At 35.6% G+C, this 24,939-nt stretch overlaps 2 protein-coding genes across 3 annotated transcripts in view; one reads left to right on the top strand and one right to left on the bottom strand.

Annotated features, from left to right (window-relative positions):
- Positions 1-1,647: 1,647 nt before the first annotated feature.
- Positions 1,648-20,532, bottom strand: LOC121377234 (coiled-coil domain-containing protein 124-like). 2 transcript variants are annotated; one of them, XM_041505146.1, is made up of 5 exons: positions 20,434-20,532; positions 13,079-13,251; positions 9,800-9,968; positions 7,534-7,648; positions 1,648-2,470 (listed from the first exon to the last, which is right to left on the bottom strand). In XM_041505146.1, the coding sequence occupies exons 2-5, from the start codon at positions 13,235-13,237 to the stop codon at positions 2,266-2,268; spliced, it is 648 nt and encodes a 215-aa protein (XP_041361080.1). In that variant the 5' UTR covers positions 13,238-13,251; positions 20,434-20,532; the 3' UTR covers positions 1,648-2,265. The 2 variants fall into 2 exon arrangements, with proteins under 2 accessions (XP_041361080.1, XP_041361088.1); XM_041505154.1 differs by lacking the exon at positions 20,434-20,532 and adding an exon at positions 15,547-16,309.
- A 54-nt stretch (positions 20,533-20,586) lies between these two features.
- The window catches only part of LOC121382379 (beta-mannosidase-like), a 65,212-nt gene continuing 60,859 nt past the window's right edge, over positions 20,587-24,939 (top strand). The window contains 1 exon segment of the mRNA XM_041511970.1: positions 20,587-20,787. Within this exon segment, the coding sequence (XP_041367904.1) occupies positions 20,673-20,787 (115 nt within the window). The 5' untranslated portion in view covers positions 20,587-20,672.

The raw sequence follows: 24,939 nt of genomic DNA, 5'->3' as shown, positions 1-24,939 counted from the left end.
ATGTAATTATTATTTTATATCTGATGGATTCACTGGTATGGTCTAAATAATATTTTATCTTGTGGGTTGTGGGTAAGCAACAAACCTGCCTCCCCACCCCTTCCCTCGTGATCATTTCTGGCACCTCCCTTAGTGAAGAACTACAGGTAAGCTGGTCACAACCTTTTGCAGACAATAATATAATCATCAAAACATCCGTATTTCACCTTTGAAAAAGAGTTTTAGGTGAAAACAGATGACACAATTTTTAACATGATCAGTATTAACACATATTTTCTGAAGGCTTCCCGAGACTTTAATGCCATACTAATTACCAGATATACCTGTAAGTAGTTTGAGTATTGGTACAAAATTGAAGTACAAAACTCTGAATTCAATGTATCGTACATGTATGCTGATAAAATTTGTAACATTAAAATCGAGAATACCAGAACAATTTGATGCACTATCATCTCTGAAGGTTTACTCTAGTCTTGTTTTGTAAATACAGGTCCATGTTACTGCTAATTACCATCATAGGAGATACCGCTGGCACTATAATTTGCGATATCTCCTGCAATATTCTCCTAGGAGATACTGCCTCTTTTGTTATGTCACTGTCTATGTTTCAGTGCTAAACCTATCATTAGTGACATCACGCCACTGTCGTTCTGCTAGTTAATGAGTCTACCACTGCCAAATACAGTGACATTCAACCCACATTTCTGAAATTGTTTACAACTGTCACAAATGAAAAGAATGATAATGGATGATAAAAAGAATACCCCCCTCGTATCTTTGATATCATAATTTATTAGCACTCATTAATAAAAGTATAAATATCATACTTTTATCAACTTTTGCTGATAAATTATGATATCACAAGACACTCTGGGAGTAGTCTCTATTTAACCTCAAACACAGTTGGAAATACATACATCTGCACAACAAACAAGGACAGAATAGAGGGGTTAATAAGGGGTTACAGATAAAGGGGTGAATAAGGGGCTTCAAAAGTAACACTCATCAAAAGACAGCCAGGCAGGCTGTCATATTTCATTGAAAAAATCCATTAACGAAAGCCATAAGATATAAAACCCAACCATCAACCAAGACATAAGCTGTCTGTTACTATGTCAATACATTTTCCGATATATATTAACAACCTTTCAAAAGTACTTTGGAAGCAACTCAGTTGTTTCATAAACAAAAAAGTCTATTTACTTTTAATTTCTTCATTCTTCTCTCACTTCTTAATTAAAGAAACTGTCCAAAGTTTGGTCTCGTTGTAGCATGTTGAATAACAGAGTCTTTTAATGACTAAAGTTCCATATCAAAATCATGATCTTGTTTAGAATATCCACCTAAGTGTCCATTATCTACAAGATTCCACCTAAGTGTCCATTATCTACAAGATCTTTCTGAACATACTAATATTTGCAGTATTTTGTACATATGAAAAAATAAATATTAGGACGTAAAATGACGTTTAGGCTACTACTAACATTAGGATGACCAGAACCACACTGGATACATAGAGACACTGGTATTCTAAACAAGAAAATGTATTTATATTCCGTCCCACAGAGAACGCCTTGTTTCATACTATGAAATTTACTACAAGTTATTTATTTCTGAGCCGATTGTTTGGTAAATCACACACAAAAATAGTATTTTTTTGTTATTTTCAAAACACTTTTACTTTTCTTCTTACATCAAATCAAACTGAAATTATTTACAATTTTTTTTTTTAATAGAATGATGGGACTGATTATAGTATGTAATTTTAGCCATTAAAAAGGCTCTACTAATCGAAAATATCTTACAATGGCAGCAAACTACGGTCAATCTCTTTAACTGTCCATGATTGAACATTTTACAATGGCAGCACACTATGGACAATCTCTTTAACTGTCCAGGCTCTGTATTCATAAATGTACTTAAGTCAAAGTATGATACTTATCTATGTACTTTAAGCATGTAATTAAGTATCATACTTTGACTTACGTACATTTATGAATACGAAACCAGGGCCCCATTTTACGAACCGATCTTAGTGCTAAGATCCACTTAAGTGCATAAAGTAGTAATGCACTTAAGGCAATCGTAGCGCTAAGATCGCTTCGTAAAACAAGGCCCATGATTGTGCTTTCAGATTCCAAGTAGTGTGACACACAATGTATTAATTGTTTTGATTAGACAGCACTTTCGTTCAAACATGCTGAAGGAATAACATAATCTTCTTTCTACCGACGGCTTGTAATACTGTTGATTTTGGTGTTTTTTTCACTTTGAGTTAAATGAAGCGTATCTCTGATTGAGTGGGTTTTCCGGGGATTTCATCCACTCTTTCTTAAGCTGTTGTTTGAGCTGAGACAACCGCATGTTGGGGTTTTCCCGTTTTAAAACCGGCAAGTTGGTCTCTTCGAACTTTGTGTAAGCTGCTTTTACTCGTTTTTCTGGATGTTTATCTAATGCTGGATCCTGAACACTGTATTAAAGAAAGAGAAGCATAGTTAAGTTAAAGTTTGTTTTGTTTAACGACACCACTAGAGCACACTGATTTATTAATCACCGGCTATTGTAAGTCAAACATTTGGTCATTTTGACATATTGTCTTAAAGAGGAAACCTGCTATATTTTTCGATTAGTACCAAGTAGCAAGGGATCTTTTATATGCACCGTCCAACAGACAGGATCACACATACATGTGTACCACGGCTTTTCATATATCAGTCATGGTGCACTGGCTGGAATGAGAAATAGCCCAATGGGCCTACTGATGGGGATCGGGCCCACTGGTCCCAAACCGACCGCTCATCAAGCGAGCTCTTTACCACTGGGCTACATCCCGCCCCTGTATTGCAATTGAACTGCAACAAGATACATCATGAATGATGAGTAGAGGTAGGACTTTGTAGAAAACATAAATAGCCATGGAAAAAGGTTCTGGTGCAGCATATAAAATTGTCTCAAACCAACTGCAAAGTTTGTAAATGACATTTGACTAAGATTATGATATGAACATAATTACGCAAATAACCTCAAGTTTATGAAGGACTGAAAATATTTTTTTGTAAACGATTTTATTTTTCCTTTATTACCGTTTTATATTACATTATAATTTATCTTGTGCAACACATGCACTGGAATTTTTTTTCATGAGTATATTTGAGATAAAGGAATAGACAGCATGATTCATACAACCTAATTTGGTAACTTACAACCGAGTCTCAAAACATGATTCATGCAACCTAATTTAGTAACTTACAACCGAGTCTCAAATCATGATTAATACAACCTAATTTAGTAACTTACAACCGAGTCTCAAATCATGATTCATGCAACCTAATTTAGTAACTTACAACCGAGTCTCAAATCATGATTAATACAACCTAATTTAGTCATTTACAACTGTGTCTCAAATCATAATTCATACAACCTAATTTAGTAACTTACAACCAAGTCTCAAATCATGATTAATACAACCTAATTTAGTCATTTACAACTGTGTCTCAATCATAATTCATACAACATAATTTAGTAACTTACAACCAAGTCTCAAATCATGATTCATGCAACCTAATAGACCTTTTTCACATTCCACTACACATGTGCCCGTTGCGGAGTAAATCGAGGATGCAAACCACGAACTCCCGTGAGATCTCGCAAAAATAGACCTGTGGACAAGTTGGGGGGCACAGACAAAGGGAGGCCACACAATAGGGATGTGAATATCTCCATGATTAATTATTCTATCAGTAGGGAACCCGTAAATTCTGTCGACATCCAACAAGACTTATTGGAGACGTTTGTTAATTATTGCTTATCAAGAAATAAACAATATTTGGTTGTTAACGCCCGACAAACCATCGGTTCGGATTTGTAGGCAATAAATATAGGATATGGGCTGAAATAATATTAATGTGTGCGCGTGTGTATGTATGCAGATATTTATTGTATTTAACATGATTTAAATATTTATAAAGCATTATACAGATAAATACATTCAGGATTCTTGTCACCAAGTTATTTAAAATTTTATTCTGTATTTAGAATAAAATTGAATGATACATGAGCTATGGTATATAAAACATTAGAATCAGGCCCGTAGGAACGATATCTGGAGTTGGGGGAAGGATGGGGGCACAATCTGTAGTGGAGGGACACAGTCTAGTTGGGGGGAGGGGGAGGCAAAAGCCATATTTTAAACCGGATTTATAAAAGTGGGGCTATGGTCCCCCCTCCAACTTCTTGGTTGCTACTGACCTGAGGATGGTCAGAAACATAACTGTATTGCATATACAGCTATTTAAATTCGAAGCAAGATTATTTAACCTAAGAAAGATGTAAGTTTTATTTATAACAGATTAGACTAGCTGACAGCTTGATAATATAGCTACATGTACAAACTCAGGATGGTCTCTTTATTATAAACTCATGAGGGTTTATTATGTGCAGTCATAAGGTACTTCGTTTGAATGTTTGAAGCAAACATATTAAGTACCATGTCAGGCCTGTAGCCGGGGGGGGGGGGGGGGAAATTGGGGTATTGGACAATCCCCCCACGCAAGATTGAGAGTTCCGCTCAAATTTTTAAAAAAATCGGATTGTACATATAAAAGTCCTTGTCCCCAAATTACTGGGATATCATAGCAAGAACATGTCTGAGGTTCCATTTGCTGAAGGTTCGATCCTCCTCAGTGGGCCCATTTGATTATTTCCCGTCCCAACCAATGATCCACCAAAGGACATCGTGTATGCTATCCTGTTTGTGGGATGTGAGAAGTATGCCATGTATCATTTATTATACATATATTGGTACGACTGAAAACAAACGGTTTCTTGTCGTGGCTCTGTGACCAAGCCATTTTACATGCATACCACAACTTAATGCAACTTGTTAACATATATTTCGCATATAAACCAAAAGTTTGTGTATTATTCTCTAGTGTAACCAGCGTCATCTCATTGTTTGGCAAGGGGTTCTATATAAATAAATCTGGAGAACCCCCCCACCCCACGCCTTCGGCACTCACATTTACATGAAATTTCGATCCAAACCCCCCCCCCCCCCCCCATCATGCTGGCTACGGGCCTGAAGTTATATACAATATTCATAAGTTAGACCAAACATCAAATTAGGATCGTATCGGGTTGCATGGGTGTACCACTCTGGAAAAAGTTGCTGAACTTTATGTTATGTATAATCATGTACGTTATAAAAATGTGTGATACTTGCATACCATATCGACATATAGGACTTCTACTATGTTTGTAAATGTGTATCAAAGTACTGATGGTATCGCTAACGATCTCAACCAATGTTCTCAGGTACAAAATACAAAATAGTAACCAAACACTACTGTACATACAGATATATGTTTACTTCAAACTGATCTTCATGTAAAGAAGAAGATATCATCTTCTAAATTCTTCAAAACAAACAACGCAAACAGCATGCCAACTTTTACTTCCGTGTTTACATGTAACGTCAAACTTTGTGCCGCATTTACTCGGTTTCTGATGTCATGCTAAGTTGTAGGTTTAGGCGTATGACGGCTCATATATGTTTTAAAACTTCGTAAATATCAGATATTATTTCAAGTGAAGTTGTATGTATCCGATATAAATGATAGTTAAAATAAAATAAAATAATAAATAAAATAAAATAAAATAAGATAAATAAATAAGTAAATAAATACAAAAATAAATAATTTGTGGATAGATATGTAACATTGATTAGTAGTTGTACGACTGTCTTTTTTTAATGAAACGATAAGGGAAAAATAGAGCTGTGATAAAGGTCTATGTGAGTTAGGGGTTTTGTTGGGTTGTTTAGGGGGAAGGGGAGGCATATTTTATTAAATTTTAAATACTGATACATCACTGGTAAATCCACATGAATATTTAACTATAATTCTAATTGTTAAAAGTAGAAAACACATTCCACTAAAGTTAATTTTATTGTATGAATCTTTTAATTTTGAGTTATTAAAATACCCTTGACATGAGGCTCCAGAGACTTCATCTAAGTTAATGTTTCACTGCTTTTGGTCTTAAAGCATGCATTCCGATGTAAACTTTAGTAGACCGTTTTTCGCACAGCCATTTTAACATCTTATACGAAATATGTACGTTAGTCACTAGAGATTCACAGCTCCTACGAAGCTACTCACAACGCTCATGACAACTGTCGATCATGCCCCCCAATTTGTATACAGCCTCAATACCGTCCAATTCGGCAAGGGACAGTACTCTTCGCGCACATGCGCAATGGGAATGTGAAAGAGGTCTATTTAGTAACTTACAACCGAGTCTTAAATCATGATTCATGTAACCTAATTTAGTAACTTACAACTGAGTCTCAAATCATGATTCATACAACCTACATGTAATTTAGTATCTTACAGCCGTGTCTCAAATCATGATTCATGCAACCTAATTTAGTAACTTACAACTGAGTCTCAAATCATGATTCATACAACCTAATTTGGTAATTTACAAACGGGTCTCAAATCATGATTCATACAACCTAATTTAGTAACTTACAATCAAGTCTCAAATCATGATTCATACAACCTAATTTAGTAGCTTACAACAGAGTCTCAAATCATGATTCATGCAACCTAACTTAGTAACTTACAACCAAGTCTCAAATCATGATTCATACAACTTACAACCAAGTCTCAAATCATGATTCATACAACCTAATTTAGTAACATACAACTGAGTCTCAAATCATGATTCATGCAACCTAATTTAGTAACATACAACTGAGTCTCAAATCATGATTCATACAACCTAATTTAGTAACTTACAACCGAGTCTCAAATCATGATTCATGCAACCTAATTTGGTAACTTACAAACGAGTCTCAAATCATGATTTATACAACATAATTTAGTCTCAAATCAATTTATTGCTCTTTAAACAAATGATATCATGTACACCTATCAAGGTCTCAAACCACCCTTAATAAAAGTCTGAATTCTAACTATATTCTACTTTATTTTTTAGCGAATGATAATTTTATTTTTATCTTCATTTCTTGTCTACACCTCTTGAGAGGGATTGAAAACAAATATTAATATAAAATATTTATTTATTTATTTAATTCTCAAACATCAGGCTTTTCTACTGGAATCTGCTCTTCTATTTTTAGGATTTACCAACTTTAAAGTTAATATTAATCTTTATTACCCATATGATTAAAAATATTTTGGTACATATCAAAATGATACGTCCCACTTGGCATTACACCAAGTGGGACGTAACACTTCAACATCATTGATTGGCACACTACAACCTTACAGGAACGTCAACCAATCGAGTTGAGTGATATAAATTACGATCGATTATGGGTAATAAATAGGATATTAAACTTGCTACCATTTCGTATCATGTTTATGTCCCTCGTGAAATTATTTTCATTGTCACATGCTAAAGATCCTGACAATTGAAAATTATTTCGCTCTGGACATAACCATGATATGAAATGGAAGCTTGTTTCATATCCTGTAAATACCAGCCAAAATGCGGCATCGTCCTCACCTAAGAAGAGATATGGCCTCTTCCACGTTTTGAGCTACTTCTCCATCAACCTGCAGACGATTCACATTTTCTACTAGTGGCAACTCATCATGCACTGGAACGGTGGTCTTGGCAGCTGCAATCATAATTGATTAAATTTAGCAGGGTTAGTTATGGCACTTGCCAAGTTTGCAATTTGTGAATAAAAAAAATAAAAAATTGGTGAATTTTATTTTAATTTGGTGAATAAATTTCATGTGTTTTTGCTATTTCTGAAGTTTAAATACTTGATTTGGCCAAATCTTCTGCTCACCCAGAGCTAGCCGTTTTTAGCAATGGCATAGTTTACTTTTAAGAGATTAATTAAGTCACAAATATTTAAACAATAGTACAAATTTAAATCTAAAATACTAATTAGCAAGTTTAAACTAAATTAATGCTTATAAATATTAATCCAACATGATGCTTGAAAAATGAAAGTTATGTTGTTTGAAAAAAACATGTTAAAAAGGAGAGAGAGAGAGAGAGAGAGAGAGAGAGAGAGAGAGAGAGAGAGAGCGAGAGAGCGAAACAAAACACCATTATTTATGGGTTTCTTTAAAAATATTTTCTGTAAATTTTTTAAAACATTCTCTTTTTTGTGTTATTTACAAATCTAATGTTTCATTTGTTGGGTTATTTTACAGCCATATTCTGTGTTGATCACAAACAGCAGTCATGAGGCTTGAATTCAAATGTGTTGTAATTATTTAATTTAAGATATTCTACAAAAACAAAAATTGTATGCTACTCAGTATAACATATGCCATATATTTTCCATTGCCCTAATCACTATTTTGTATATTTAATTAATGTCAGCTATACCACAAAATATGTGGCTGGTAGCATATACATTACAATTCCCATTATGATTTCAATACAATCCCTTCACAAACACACAAACACTTTATTATTCATTCATATCACTGTTCTCATTATACCGATACCTGGATATATACTGATAGAAAGAAATAAGGGAGCACATGGTATCTCAAACTAAATTTAATTCATTATTAAAGTAGTTATGTCTGTATACAATAGAGAGATGTAATGTGGCATTGAACGTCAGTACTGTGGGTATGCCTACCAGTAGCACAGTAACTTCCTTATACTCTGGGTGGTGGCTTTGGTTGCAGTCAATATTATCTGGTACTATTTGTGTGTTCCTTTATTTCTTTCTATCAGTATACATTGTATATAGGCAGTAGGGGTGTAACGATATATTCGAATATTCGGTGCACCGAACAGAGATCTATATTGTAATTGCATTCGTATTCGTCAATAGCTGAACTGAATACATATATAATATTATGTAATGCTAACTGTACAATGTGTTTCTAAATGACACTAACCAAAACGCAATACCGATTTGATTGTTTTGATAATGTCCGGACTGATTTTGTGGTAGATAAAGTGAACAGCCCAATCTTTTGTTATTCAACACATTGACCTGGTACCCTATGTGTACCTGATTTCACTTCTGTCAAAAAAACAACCATGATTAAAAAGTTTTTACTTTAATTTTTTTTAACAGTAAAAAAGACACTTTTTAAAAATAAATACTGTTCTTCCTTTCTGCAAAACCTTTTCACTTTTGTATTCATGGACGTGAATACATATTCGTATTCATTACCTCATATTCAAGATATGTATTGTATTCGCCATTATGTGTCTTTGTTACACCCCTAGTAGGCAGGGCTCTAAACTGACTGAAATTCCTGGCAGACATTAGACCAAAATCAAAATCTACTGGCCCAAATCAAAATCTGCTGGACCAAACATGATTAACTCCTTCTAATATGTGTCATTAAACATTCATTCATTCATTCATTCCATCTAATGTGTGAAATATATAATAATTGCCAGCCTGATAGGACAACAGGCAAAATAAATCTACTGTTCCATGATGATGTTGACTGGCAAAAACTAGTCGGGATGGCTATATTTAGACCACTGGTAGGTTTTTATTTTATATTTGAATGATGCCCCACCGATAAAAAACATTTCTTTTATTTAACAATCATGTATCAGGCGATAGCTTTAACACTGGGTACGTCCAGACCCCCACCCCACCCCACCCCACCCCCAACTGATCAAGACTTAATAGTATATGTTTTGTTTAAATAAGCTTTTGTGTGAAGAACAAAGTGCTGTTCTTAAATTTCTTGACATGTCGTAACCTTGTGGTAAACTTCCAGTAACCTGAACAGTGTTTTCAACTTATTTCGATGCCTGTGACGGAACTAACCTAATTCAGCTTGCTGTCTTTCATGCAGGGCGTCAATGTCTGCCCGGGTGAGCTTGTTACTTCCTTCCTTGGACTTGGCACCTTTCAAAGCATCCATTTCTTCATCGTGAAGTTTCTGTAACTCTTTCTTTTTCTCTAGCTGCTCAATACGCTTCTTTTCTCTTTCATCCTTCAATGACACATGGCATTTGAGTCAGTCTATGGTTTAAAACATTACGATAAATGGATGTACACCAACATACTCTGAAGATAAAAGGAAGGAATGAAGAAAGGAAGAAACGAAGAAATGTTTTACCTAACAACAAGGATGTATGGTTAAGAACTACACAGATAATCTGAGAAGAAACCTGCTGCCAGTATGCAATGGGCTACCTAAAGGAAGGACAGTTGATAACATGACCTTTGATGTACCAGTGATGGGGGGCTGGTTAGGATGGGGGGGGGAATTTAAAATTCATTGAAGGGCAATTGATTATGAGATTCTTCGCACCTCGGGTGAGTGCTCTACCATGATTTGAGAAAATGCTTCTTAGTGTTATTTTTGTCACTTGTATTCATGTTCTAAGCAGCTTTCTAATTCATTTTAAATCAGGGATGGGAATTGGTGAACTGTGAAAAAAGAGGAAATCTAGAAAGGTCCGGGGTGGTGAACTGTAAAAAACTGGAAATCTAGAGGGGTCCGGTGGCAAGGACGATTAAAATGTGTGGAAACGCAATATTCCATGAGAGGAAAACCGCGGATCCAAGGAGAATTCCCACCCCTGTTAAATAGATTTTTGTAACATTATCAAAAGTCAGTTGATGCAGATAAAGTTACTTTGTTTTGTTTAATGACACCACTAAATCACATTGATCCAGCTAGAGTCCTAGAGAGGAAACCCACTACATTTTTGCCATTAGTAGCAAGGAATCTTTTATATTCACCATCCCACAGACATGATAGCACATACCACGACTGTTGATATACCAGTCATGGTGCACTGGCTAGAGTGAGATCGAGGTAGCCCAATGGTCCACTGATGGGAAACAATCTTAGATTGACCATGCATCAGACAAATGCTTTTCCACTGAGAATGAATGAATGTTTAATGACACCCCAGCACAAAAATAGACACTGGTCAGAAAAGGTAAGTATATAAAAATATTTACCTTAATAATAAAATTTATATAATCATGTAAAAACAGTGTAAAGAGATGTTGGGAAAAGTATAATACATACAAACATCAGGATAAGTGTATTTTAAAACTTTGTATAGAAATCACCACTCGGTTACGTCCCACCCCTTGATGCAGATATGAAGATATATAAATCCCAGGGCTTGACCTTAGCAGTAGCCCAGGGTGTTTTGGCTACCAATTTCTCACTTGGGCTACCAGATGTCTAAACCCGGTAGTCCGCCGGGCTACAAGATTCTTTTTGCACATCCAGTTACTGTGCAATCAACAAGACGTATAAACACCTAAGAAAACAACATATTTAAATGAAGATAAATGATTTTGCATTTTTTTTCTTAAAATTATGGGCTACCAATTTTTACTAAGGGCTACCAGATTTCATAATCCAGGGGTAGCATTAAGGATATTTTCCCAGGAGTCCATTTTTTTCCATTGGACACATTTGCCCCATAATTGGCTCATTTCCATGAGTCCATTCTCAAAATCCATGAGTCCATATTTTTTCGGAATTAACAGCTTAAGAACATGTTTCCATAGACATCAGTTGTATTAAACAGTTGTGCAGTCAACAAAATTGATTCCATCATGTACCAGTTGGCATGAAAAAGAATAAAAGTAACACTTAATGGACTCAAGTAAAATAGTAGTGGTTTATTGAACAAAGAATTAATGAGATGATTGATGATCACCTTCACTAACTTTAGAACTGCTTACAGCCATGATAGTATTTGATGCTGAACAATATTTTTGACCTAGTGACCTACTTTTTTATTTTCAAAGATAAATAAAGGTATTTGGTGGTGTGTATGTGGGGTGGGTGGGGGACAAATCAATGTTTCATCGAGTTTTGTGTCAAAATAAAGGGAATTTCAAACTGAATAATATTCTAGTCCTCATGACCTATTTTCCAAACTTTTTTTTATTTTCAAAGATAAACATATCGTGTTTGGTACCAAACTAAAGGACATTAGAAAAATTAACAACTTTTATATCCACGTCTTGTACGAGTTCGTTATTTATTTTTTAATGATCTTTAAAATTGTGTTTTGGATTGTTCGAAGCGAAACTACTTTGACAGCCATGATTGTTTCTAGGTCTGATGTCGGGCAAGTCCAATTTCCAAACAGGGGTGCGATGCTCGTTACTCTCTTGATTATCGCATTGATATTATTTTATAGTTTAGTTATTTTGTATCAAAATAAACAATTAGTGATGCATATCTAATTTAGATTGTTTTGTTTGTAAGGGAAAATTTCCCCGCTTGTAGGAATATTCAAACAAGTTAATAAACTGTATAGCTACACTCGGTTCTGTTTCGACAGACGTTACGAGGATTTCTGATTGCCCAATATCAGTGTGGCCAATCTATGTCATAATGATGTAATTTTGTAGACTTTAATTTCGAAAGTCGTGTTAATGGTTTAAATAAATAATTAAAGAAATCACACAATACCTAAACTATATCAATGTTCAGACGCATAGTGATATATTGATATAGTTTGCTGATATAGTGGCTGCGATAATTAACTTATTGTGACATTTCATCTTTCCACTATAGTAAGGTACACTTCGACTATTAACACGCCTCCACTGGCTCCAGTGTTAGTAACATAGCCCATGTTCTGCTTACGGAAACCCCATTGATTGTAACGTAGATTGGCCACACGAGGGTTTCCGATGGCGTTTTGGCCTGAGAGAATATACCGTAATCAACCGAAGCGTCCTGTATATCTTTCAAAATATAGTCTCGTCTTGCCATTCCCACAAATCCACCAGACGATCAGGAGAAGAAAGTGATTTTCACTCATTTTTTACAATAGGTTTATAGTGGGAATGATAGTGGAGATCATGGCGGGATTATCAGTGCCAGATTGTTTGACTTGGCTAACTGATTCCATGCATCCAGATCACTTAGGACGTTTTGATGATGACATAATGGAATAAACATGCGTCTGGAATGTATCTTTGAAAATAAACTGGGATGGTTTTATTATCAATTGTGGTCTGCTTTCCATATGTTCAGGGACACATGGATGCATCTTAATGCGACCCCTGTAATCTGGTAGCCCAATGGCTATCACTGAAAAAAGTTAAGGTCAATACTTTTCTTTGCTGTTTCCTAGCAACATGCTTATCTTCATCAACCCAGAGAGCATCTTCCTTTTCCTTTTGGATTCGCTCCTGCTCTGCAATCTTTTGAGCATCTTTCCGTGCACGGGCCTCCACAGCCTTGGAGTTTTCTCCCTTGAACTTTTTGGGCATCACTCTAATTGAGTCTGAAAATATAAACGATGGAGTATAATAAATGACGGAAGGAAATGTTTTATTTAACGACACACTCAACACATTTTATTTACGGTTATATGGCGTCAGACACATATGGTTAAGAACCACACAGATATTGATGGAGGAAACCCGCTGTCGCCACTTCATGGGCTACTCTTTTCGATTAACAGCAAGGGATCTTTCACATGAACCATCCCATAAACAGGATAGCACACACCATGGTCTTTGATGTACCAGTCGTGGTGCACTGGCTGGAACGAGAAATTACAATAAATGAATGCAGTTACAGGGTAAGAGGACCCATGAGATATCAGTTACAGTAGAGTAAGAATCTCAACAGGGTATTCTGCACAATGATTTTTGCATTTTGTTAAATATAAATATATCTGACGGATGATACACTGTTTATCAGGGAACATATTGTTTTTGAAATCTTGATTTGCAATATTTCTTTCTAGTCAATTAAAAATTTATTAGCAAGTACTGTTTAATATTTTAAAATTATATATCAATCTCTGAAACTTGAGTAGCGAATTGCAACATAATACAGAACAAAATCTATGTAACATCTTTTTAAAAATTAAATAAAAACATTTCTCTAAACTTATTAACAATAAAAACATACTGACATAATTATAAATGATGTTCTCTCTACAATATGGATCTAAACATTATTTTAATAGGTGAGAACCCTACCCATTATAATCCACCCACACACCCACCACCACCATTTTTTTTTTTTTTAAATGAATCGCATATCTCATGTATAGCTGTTTGGGAATTGAATGACATCACTTTACACTAGTGCATGACATTTCTTCCATTTTTAAATTACTGTAAAACTTTCAAATAATGTGAATGTAAATTTTACTAAGTACTGGAATCTGGAAATGTTTTGTTTGAAGAGTAAAGTACATGTATTAGACTATTTTTGATGAAAATATATTAGTATACAATTTACCAAATATGGATAATTAAAAGAGAGGACAATTAAGGCATTTGGCCTGGTATACATATTCAACGATATATAATGCACATTATTGCTTAATATCAGCATGTCTAATCGTATAGTTAATTAACAAAATGGTTAAATGTGACGACTATTATATATAACGGGCGCAGCCATTTTGTACCATCTCAGTGAGTACGCCCTCTGGCGAGCTGGTGGTTACGTAATACTTAACGCGTCACGTCAGGAATGAGCCTTAGAACTAGAGAAACACAATCTACCTGTTTTTTGCGGGATGATAAATAGTCATGCATTGCAATGTTCTGTAATAATACACATCCCAGTAAGCCAGCAGTAAGTACATCCAGCTCTATATATATTATTTTTCAATACAAAATAAAATACCATTGTCAAAGTGGCTACACAACAAGTCGAAACAATTAACAATGTTTTGCCCATGCATTAACCTACATACTGAAATGATACACGGGGTGTTTTCTTAGTTAATTGGTGTATGCTGTTAGTTGCTTCTACCTGTGATTCCTGATTGGCAGGTGTGTATTTGATTGGTAACCAGACTAGCCAATTAATTGACGCTGTCTAGACACAAAAATACATACCGGTATTGTGGAATATTACCTGTCGCCCCTAAAATTGTAATGGACATGGTTTATTACTGTAAATAGTTCTGTAAAACTATTAAGTAGACTTTTCCATCTAAAACCACAGAACTAACCAATTACGTAGTCCCAAAGAAAAGAAAATTATCACTTGGGTATCGTGGGTTGTTGTTTTTGCTCCAACGTAGCATATCAATAGCCGTAATAGTGTACATTTTTCCTTTGGATTATTAAACAGAGAAAAATACTATAACCCCATTTTGTTCCGTTAATGCAACTTGAAATATATTTAGTTAAATAGTTTATTATATTAATACGTCATTTATGCTGTTTTACAAGTCAGGTTGATCAAAGAGAAGCGCCTTGTCGAAAATTACTGCTTTTGTTTACACTGTACATACAAGAGATGGTCAGGAGCTGACGTCACTTTGCCCCAAGCTATCCCATCAGACGTCACAAAAACGAAACAAAATGGCTGCCCCCAGTTAGCAGGAATAATCATGTTTTTTTATTAACTCTAAAATTATGCGTTTTTCATTTGCTAAAGTGTCAGTATGTGTTGGTGGTCTGGGTATGCATCTTTCCAACACATAAGGCTCTTGTTGGAGTTGACCCTACCTTTAAGATAAGTAATAGTTATATTTATTAAGACTTTAAGTACAAAGCAAGTGATCAATGCGGGTAATGCTGTGTTCATTCATGAATATAAAATTTACCAATTCACAAGTCGAGAACGAGTATTCGTTTGGTGAAATAACTTGTGAAGACAACTTGTGAACTGGGACAGGATTTTCTGCCTCAATCTTCACAATGGTAGAATAAACACAATTAGTTGTGCAATTTTATGAATTGTTAATTAAAAATCATCAAATCATTTATTTATATACGAATCATATAAAAATGATGGTAATAGTAATGATGATAATGATTATATACATATAATAGTTATATGATATGTACACGTGTAGTGTGTATATATATGCCAATTTAAGTTGGTGTTGTAGTAGAGGGTCTGGTAAGTTTATTTGGCCTATGGTTGAACATTTCATAACAGAATTGGCCAACAGTTGGCGTTACTTGTTCTGGGCTGTCAAGAAGGAAAGCACATTTTTCCAGTTCAGACAGAAATGTGAACTCAGAACATATATATTTGACCGACTTTATAATACAGTATTTTTCTTGAATGCATATTTATTGGAAGAAATGAATCTCATCTTCTGGTTCTTTTTGGCACAGCTGGCAGATACGCTCATTTCTATGGATATTCCTATAACATCCAATCTCTATTTCCAGTCTGTGAGCACATAGACGTAGTTTAGTGAGAGCTTGTCTAAAACTGGTATGTTTAATTGGAGTGTCACTGTGTGAGATTCAGATTGGTGAATTCATTTTCAAAATTTGGAACTTGTGAGCATTAAATGGGGTGCGACAATCAAAATCTGAAAAATCTAAAACTTCGACGAAAAAATAGAAATTACTTGTGATTGTGCTCAAAATTCACACCCCTCTTGTTATGTTCCCAAAACGCAAAGTGGGAGTGCATTTTAAGCAAACATTCGATAAATAATATGTGAATTATTCAAATATGAATATGATTGTTGTTGTTAATATCAATATGATCATTAAACTTGTGATATCTGTATATTTGTTGTTTCATTTCTTACATACATAGTTTTACAAAGAGAAACCTATTATATATTGTACCAGGTATATATTATTCGTATTATAGAAGGGTGAACGAAGGGAGGTAAGTCAATGTACTGGAGTCTGCGGTGTATACAATTCGCTGCAAACAACATGTGTAACTAATATCCAGGTTTAGGAGTTCTTGCGTGATGATATAATAGTTAGTAGTGGTATTGGGTAAGTATAGGAGAAGCCACGGTGACGTCACATGTTTTGATCACGTGGTACCGCGTGAGCGCTGGTAGGCAAGAAATCAGTTGACAATACTGGCATTAGTAGTAATGAACAATCGAATGTTTTTCCGTCAATTAAATCAGTGTAGACTAGTTTTGATGAATGGTATTTTGTCATGGTAATTTCATACGTTGTTGTTAGATGCACAAGTCACTGTAGTAAGGATTATGAAATTAGTTTCATCAAATACAGTGGAAGCGAAACGTTGAACAGTTAAAGCTGACAACAATCAACTTTGCCCATCCCACAACGGAGATCGTCATTTTATACAAGGTTTGTTGTATGTTATTCATTCGTAATACTAATACACGTCAGTATTTATTGAAATGAAAAATTGAAAAGATAATAAAATAAAAAATAATAATAATAAAAGCCCCCACCAAACTGACATGGAAACAAAGATGCCCTGTGAACAGTAGGCCTACCCAGTCAATCGACAAACGTTTTATGTAACTTTTTGACATTTTGTTTGTATTGACAGATCCATTATAGTGGGTAAAACAAAAATCTGAATATATTTTATATTGTGTTATGCTATAAAATATGTAGGTGGCTGGAGTATTTATATTTTTAATTAAATAACGGAGCTGTGTGTGTGTGTGCAATCAAGCATATATATATATTGTTTCATATGAAAATGGTTCTGAAATATTTCCATTTATTAATTATATTATATGTTATTTATAATGTTTTACTTTTTTTTTTTATTGAAGAAGTGATCCACAGGTGTATTTGTAATGTGTAAGTTGATTTTTTAATAATAAAATAAAAGGTATAAACATTTCAGGGTGGGATATCAGATGTATTAAATCATTTGTTTGGGATTAAAAATAAATAAATAATAATAATAATAATAAAACTGGATATTGATCCACAAGTTGGTGACAGCCACCATATTTTATTAAAAACATAAATTATGTTACATGCATTTATTATATAAGTTATCTGAATTTGTTTGCAGCAAATAAAGAAAGAAAAGGGGAGCTGATTGTATTTATAAGTATTATTGTCATCAGTGACAGATGTCAATATGTCTTCACAAATACATTTATGTGTATTCAAATATTTCAATAATATTCAATATATATGTCCTTGACCAACATCTTGGGCTTACATGATACAATCAAAAAATGCTATAGTTACTAGTACTAATATGTACACAATATAAAACTTTCATACTTATATATCATAGAAATTTACCAATTTTAATTTTTTTTTCTAGGTATCGGTGATCCCTGTTTATGGACAAAAAGAGAACCGGCAACTCTTGGATGAAAAATGGGCCTTTCACGATGAATTAAGAGCGTTTAAGTTTTAGGGTGAATTAAGGGATGCTAAGGAGAACACTGGTATCAGATTCAGCGATTCTTTTCTACAGTATCTCATGTTTCTGTGCATAAGAAAGATACCAGAACTTTTTTCACTGACTTTCCAAACTACCATATGCAATATTATTGAGGCTATTCAGTATGTGATGATGACATTAATAACACTTGGATTTAATCTTTTTTTACCAGGATCTCTATTTTCTAATAAAAACAGACTTTACAAAATCAATAAAATTATATCGAGAAACAATAGACAACACATATTTATTATTTTCTTTTTCTATTATCATTATAAACCAATGATCAAATGATATTTGCATTGTGTTAATGTATGTCTTAAATTAAACATTGTATTGTTACCATTTACAGTAATTTGTTGTTTTAACTGGTTTATTAATCAGGTTGAAAGTGATGGCCTTTGAAACTGTGCCTCTTGTCAAAGGTAACTGACACTGTTTTAGATTTGAAAGGAAGGAATCTTTTATTTAACAATGCACTCAAGTCATTTTAATTACAGATATATGAAGTCGGACATGTTTAGGGATCACACAGATAATATTAGGGAGGAAACCTGCTGCTGTCACACAATGGATTACTCTTTCCGATTAACAATAAAGGATCTTTTATATGCATCAGCCCACAGACAGGATAATAAATAGTGTAGCCTTTGTTACACCAGTTGTAGAGCACTGGCTGGAATGAGAAATAGCCCTATAGGACCACAAACAGGAATCAATTCTAGATCAACTGCGTATTAAACTATGTCCTGGCCTGCATGGGATTAGGCAATTAAAATATTAATGGCAATTTTTATGTATATATATATATATATATATATATATATATATATATATATATATATATATATAAAATAATGCTACAAAATTTTCTGAAGATGAAACCGCATAGGTGAGGGACCAAGTAAATTTGAGATGTATCCGGTTTAAAAGGCTAAGTTCTGTACTAATATTTAAAAAGGGACGCTGTAGCTAGAGGGAGCAATGTATGTGTGGTCATGGAACATGTATGGAAACTAAATTTATGTTCCTCCATTTTAATACAATGTGTTAATATGTATCCGATATCAGCAAGTTTAAGGAATAAAAAAGGACTTGATAAAATTAATAGTTTTAAAGTTTTTGTAAAGTTTTCTAATAAGATACTTGCTTAAATTTATTGTTGATGAAAAGCCTTACAAATGAACCAGTAGACAAGTCCGATGTGTTATATATATAACTACTGTCTATATATTGTCTACTGGTTGTTCATTTGTAACGAATGTTCATATATATATATATATATATATATGTGTGTGTATATAATTTCCTTTAATAAAGTGTAGGCCAATTATTTCTTTTAAACAGTTTTAAATAAAAAAATATAGGCCTACTTGTTTTATTTTATTATTTTTATTTGTGTGTGCGCGCGCTCGTTTGTAATGCTTTACTTGAAATATGGACCAGACGCTTTAAAAATACATGGACTAAAAATATTTATTCAGGTGAAAAGAAAAAGAAAAAAAAGGAAGTTTGCTATAGTTTTGAACTCGGTCAATCGTCAAATTTTATGGGTGGAAAGAGTACATGTATCTCCTCCATACAGGAGCTATGTAGTATAGCGTTCCCGTGCTACAAGCGGTAATTTAAGCACGTTTTGGCCATTCTTTGCTATTCACGCTACGCTAGTTCGCTTCGTTACTAATGGCCATTATGATAGACTTCTGCCTACCAGATGCGCGCGCATGCTGATACGTGACGTCACTTCCCTAAACACATGGCTTCTCCTATTGGGTAGTATTGCCTATTGGGTAAGTATTGGGTAGTATTGGGTAAGGTAGTATTGGTTAAGTATTGGGTAGTATTGGGTAAATCGTCGCACCGCATTAAATAAACGCATCATAAGTCGGTATAATATCTGCCCGGTCCCCCCTTTATTATTTTTATTTAGGGTTAGGGGTTGGGGTTAGGGTTAGGGTTAGGGTTAGGGTTAGGGTTAGGGTTAGGGTTAGGGTTAGGGTTAGGGTTAGAATTAGAGTTGGTGTTGGTGTTGGTGTTGGGGATGGGGTTTGGGGTTAGGGGCGGGGGGAGGGGACCGGGCGGATATTTTTCCCATAAGTCCTCGACAATAAGTTGAATAACATAACTGTAACATAATCATAACAGCCAGTTATTAGTTAAACACTTTAAAACAGGTTGTCACCCGTTACGGTTGTGTTTATAGCCCTTTTGATGGGCTTATGCAAGATATTTACCCAATTTAAATAAGTAAGTTTAAACAAACTATGGATTTTGTGTTTTTAAACAATATCTTTGAAATAAATAAATATAAAACCGGGAAAATGACAAGAGTACAAACTGTTTCGCTCGATACGTGCAATGTTTACAACAAACCGGAACAGGAAATTTAATTGCAATCGGAATACGACCGTCCAGGAGAATCCGTAATTGGACGAAGTGTTCCGAATGTATTTCCCAGTGGAATAAACTTCACCTGATTATTCCGATTGGAATCAACGGCACCGGAATATTCCGAAGTGATATTTGATAAAGTAGAACTGCTTTTAGTTTTAGGTTTCTTGGCACTCTTGTGTTCATATGGCGGCATATATAAGATGTGTGTCTTTTTTACTGTTAAAAACATTCATAGTTTCTTGCGGTACTTTTCATATTAATTTGAATGGAAAGTGGACGCTATCAAACAATTTACAAGGTAACTAAATCCTGCCCCTTCTCCTGTTGGTTCACCCCCCTCAGTCTCTCGCCCTCCGCGTCACGCTCGCCACATCTCCGTCGCTCGCCCCACCCCCGTCGCTCGCCCACCCCTGTCGCTCGCCCCACCCCACCTCGTCGCTTGCCCGCACACTGGCGTAGGAAGGGGGGGGAGGGGAGGGGAGGGGGCATGTAGTATGATGTACCCCCAGTTTGTGGGAGCAGCAATGTTTTTATTTTTATTTTATTTATACATGTATTTATATATATATATGTTAGTGTGTGTCCCCCACTTTTTGGCACCTTCCTACCACATACCCTCATCGCTTGCCCCACCCCATCGCTCACCCCTCCTCATCGTATACCCCCTCCCCATCGCTTGCCTCCTGACACCACTCTCCCCACTCTACTGACTACATACCCCCAGCCTCACACCAGACCCGTACCGGTACATACGCAGAATGTGTAATGGGTGCACTGTTTATATTCCCCCCCCCCCACTTCAAAATTTCCAAATGTCTAAATTTTTTCTATCAAATTTAGATAACTAGATAATGTTAAAGGGACTGACCCTAGTTTTTAAACACTAAGGCATATTTTCCACTATTAGAGCCGTTTATGATCACTGAAATCAAACATTACTTGTATTTTATTGTTTAGATTATCCATTTCCGTACAACCGAAGTGTTTCTGGTCATCCTGGTGTTTCTAATACCACAATATGCATTCATATTTTTAAAAATGCATGTGCGTCTGAGAAGTAATGATTATGGAGTCAAATTTTATTCTATTTTTAAGGGTGTTTCAATGTTTAATTGTTGGTGATTATTTTTGCCGTTATTGGTCCCATCATGAGGAATTCACACCACCACACCCAACCACCCCCCCCCCCCCCCAATTAAAACTACATTGTAATTACTACACTGTCACTCCTTACACACACGCGCCCCTGTCACTTGCCCTCCTTCCCATCACTCACCCCTCTTGTCGCTCACCCCCAGACATCACTCTTCCCTCTTTACTGACTATATCCCTCCAGCCTCGCACAACACTTCCCACCCCCAAATTCTTATAATATATATCCAAATAATATCAAATGACCATGCAGTTCTCCAATATTATTGAAGCTTGCCTCCAGTGCTAAGATCTACATATACAGACACATTTTAAATCTCAAGGAACACAACCCCTGCAATTAAGAAAATGACAAGATGGCAAAAAAATATGTCATAACTTTTTTATTATATTTTATTTATAATCCACAGTAAAAAAAATGGGCAGTAGAGAATTAAAAATCTCCATGGTGTTGTCGATTGCCGTGGGCAATTACAGGGGTTGGACGACAGTGGTTCAAATCCCGTCAAAGCTGGCTCACACATTCATTCATCTTTCTCATCTATCACCCTCTGCCTATCATTCTCATTATCTTAATATACAAAAAACTTTCCAATTTCTCCCACGATTTCAATCTGTTTTGACCCTTTCTGTCAGATTCCTCCGACTCTGTCTTCTGAGCTGTCCACACCATCGCCTCCACGGGTGCAGTCTCTGTGTATTTCCCTGCACCCACCTGGCATCCTCGTCCTCTGCCGTTAATAAAGCTGGTCTGACCCACAGCACTAACTAACGACCGCCGGTAGTAGGGGTGCATAGTAGGTGGTTACAAGTGCCTCTTAACAATGCCAGAAGTAACTACTGAACACTCCCCGAAGTGGTCAGACTAAGCCCACAGCTAAAAGCTGATGGGGAATGGCAGGTGTGTGGCACAGATAGCCACAAGAGACAAGCACCTGTCACAGTTGGAGAGACAAGGACTAGGATGTGGAGGTGGACAGTATAAGAAGTTGAAAGATAGGAGTTGCCAGATCGGGAAAAAATTAGATGGAATTCAAAGGAGAGAAAGGAAAGGGGGCAGTGTGATTAAAAAAAAAATAAAAAAAAAATAAAAAATGTCAAGATGGCCAAAAAATATGTCATGCATTTTTTATTTTTTTATTTATAATCCACAGTACAAAAATGGGCAGTGGAGAATTAAAAATCTCCATGGCGTTGTCGATTGCCGAAAGCAATTACAGGGGTTTGAATAGACCTTTTTTTATTTTCACAATGAGCTGAAGATGAGATGCAGAAATTACAGTTTGTAGCAATATCGCTGATCAATGAAGAGCCAACCTGGAGTTACATGGTGAGTCCCTAAGAGATCAACACAATGTGTTGGACGATGATATTTAATAATGTAGGCTACCCAGTATTTTTATATCAGATACATGTATATGTAACAAACAAATGAAAGACAGAAAAAAATTAGGATCAAACATACATATTTAGTTTTTATATGGGCATAATAGAAGTAACAAACTTAAAAACTGATCAAAGAATTAAGCAGTAACTCGAAGTAAAAAATGTTTGAATGGACACTGAGTATTTAATGTGATAAAGTTGGTTTTTCAGGTTATTCTATCCCAGCCACAGTTCCTGGCAGCATGTATACAGCGCTTGTCTCCTCCAAACAGATTGAGAACCCGCACTATCGGGACAATGATGTCAAACTTCAGTGGATAGGTCGAGAAGACTGGACATATTTACGGAATTTTACCAGCAAGTACCTGCATTTATATTTGCTTAGGGGCGGTAGTAAAGTGCACGTCTGATGTGCAGTCGGTGGGCCCAGTGGGCTATTTCTCATTCCAGCCAGTGCACCACAACTGGTATGTCATGGTATGTGCTATCCTGTCTGGGATGGTACATATAAAAGATCCCTTGCTACTAATGACAAAATGTAGCGGGTTTCCTGTCAGTGACTGTCAAAATTATCAAATGTTTGATATATCCAATAGTCGATGATTAATAAATCAATGTGCTCTAGTGGTGTCATTAAACAAAACATACTTTAACTTTAGGAACTGGTTGATATTATCAGTGTAGTGACCGATTTTCAATTTATACACAGCCAGTTTAAAAGAAAAACTAGCGCATGATCATATAATTATTGTGTAACTCATATCACTGATAATTATTTACTGCTGAAAGTATTGTCCTACATTGTCCATTGTATTACAGTTGATCATTTTATTCCACCTTGTACGGGCACTCAAGTCCTGTGAACGGACTCAAGTCCTGTGAACGGACTCAAGTCTTGCTAGACTCAGCCCGAGTACTTGTGGGAGGGCGGGATGTAGCCCAGTGGTAAAGCGCTCGCTCAATGCGCGGTCGGTTTGGGATTGATCCCTGCCGGTCGGCCCATTGGGCTATTTCTCGTTCCAGCCAGTGCACCACGACTGGTTCATCAAAGGCCGTGGTATGTTCTATCCTGTCTGTGGGATGGTGCATATAAAAGATCCCTTGCTGCTAATCGAAAAGAGTAGCTCATGAATTGGCGACAGTGAATTTCCTTTCCTAATATCTGTGTGGTCCTTAATCATATGTCCGACGCCATATAAATCATAAATAAAATGTGTTGAGTGTGTCGTTAAATAAACCGTTTCCTTTCTTCTTTCGAGTACTTGTGGAGACCCTAGTCCCTTTTTTAATATCAGTACAAAATGGAATCTCTGTAAACCAGATACCAGATCACAAAACAGGATCATGTCCTAAACTGAATTCTTTCTACGTGCCCCTATACCCCTTTGGTTTCAGGCACGTCCCTCCAGGTCCACACCTCTCTGGCATGGCCAGTGATGTGGCCCGGGACGGAGGATCATGTAATGTAAATAATGATATTTTATATTTGCAGTGAGTGTTAAAGAAGTTAATACAGACTCCCTGTTGTTGGTGTGTGATGGTCTGGACACGGTGTCTAGGATTATTATTAACAATCAGCTGGTTGGAACATCAGATAACATGTTTGTCAGATACACCTACGACATCAGGAAATTTGTCAGGGTAAGTCATTCAGGACGTGTACATATTCAGAAATGTGTTGAAATTAGAGCCATTATATTTTTTGTCAAATAGTCTTCATCATTTAATATGATTCAATGAAGCTGTCATCCACCTTATAACTAAATAAGACTGGATGTTTCCATGGAACATTTTGTTCAGTATAGCATTGTGATTTGCTACACAGGTTTCAGAGATCACTACACAACTTTAAAAGATTAAACAGTGCAGTAATTGCTCATAAATATTCAGTTGACTAGAAATATCGCTAATC

This window comes from Gigantopelta aegis, chromosome 2 (assembly GCF_016097555.1).
Source record: "Gigantopelta aegis isolate Gae_Host chromosome 2, Gae_host_genome, whole genome shotgun sequence".
Lineage (NCBI taxonomy): Eukaryota > Metazoa > Mollusca > Gastropoda > Neomphalida > Peltospiridae > Gigantopelta > Gigantopelta aegis.
Note: the sequence above shows the minus strand (reverse complement) of the source record. Positions and strands in the feature narration are given on the sequence as shown.

What these genes read in the sequence shown, in the direction of transcription:
- LOC121377234 (XM_041505146.1), bottom strand. Translation starts at nt 13,237, where the DNA reads ATGCCCAAAAAGTTCAAGGGAGAAAACTCCAAGGCTGTGGAGGCCCGT. An exon ending in CTAGGAAACAGCAAAGAAAA is followed by an intron (nt 9,969 to 13,078) that starts GTATTGACCTTA and finishes GTGTCATTGAAG; the next exon opens with GATGAAAGAGAAAAGAAGCG. An exon ending in AAGACAGCAAGCTGAATTAG is followed by an intron (nt 7,649 to 9,799) that starts GTTAGTTCCGTC and finishes TTATGATTGCAG; the next exon opens with CTGCCAAGACCACCGTTCCA.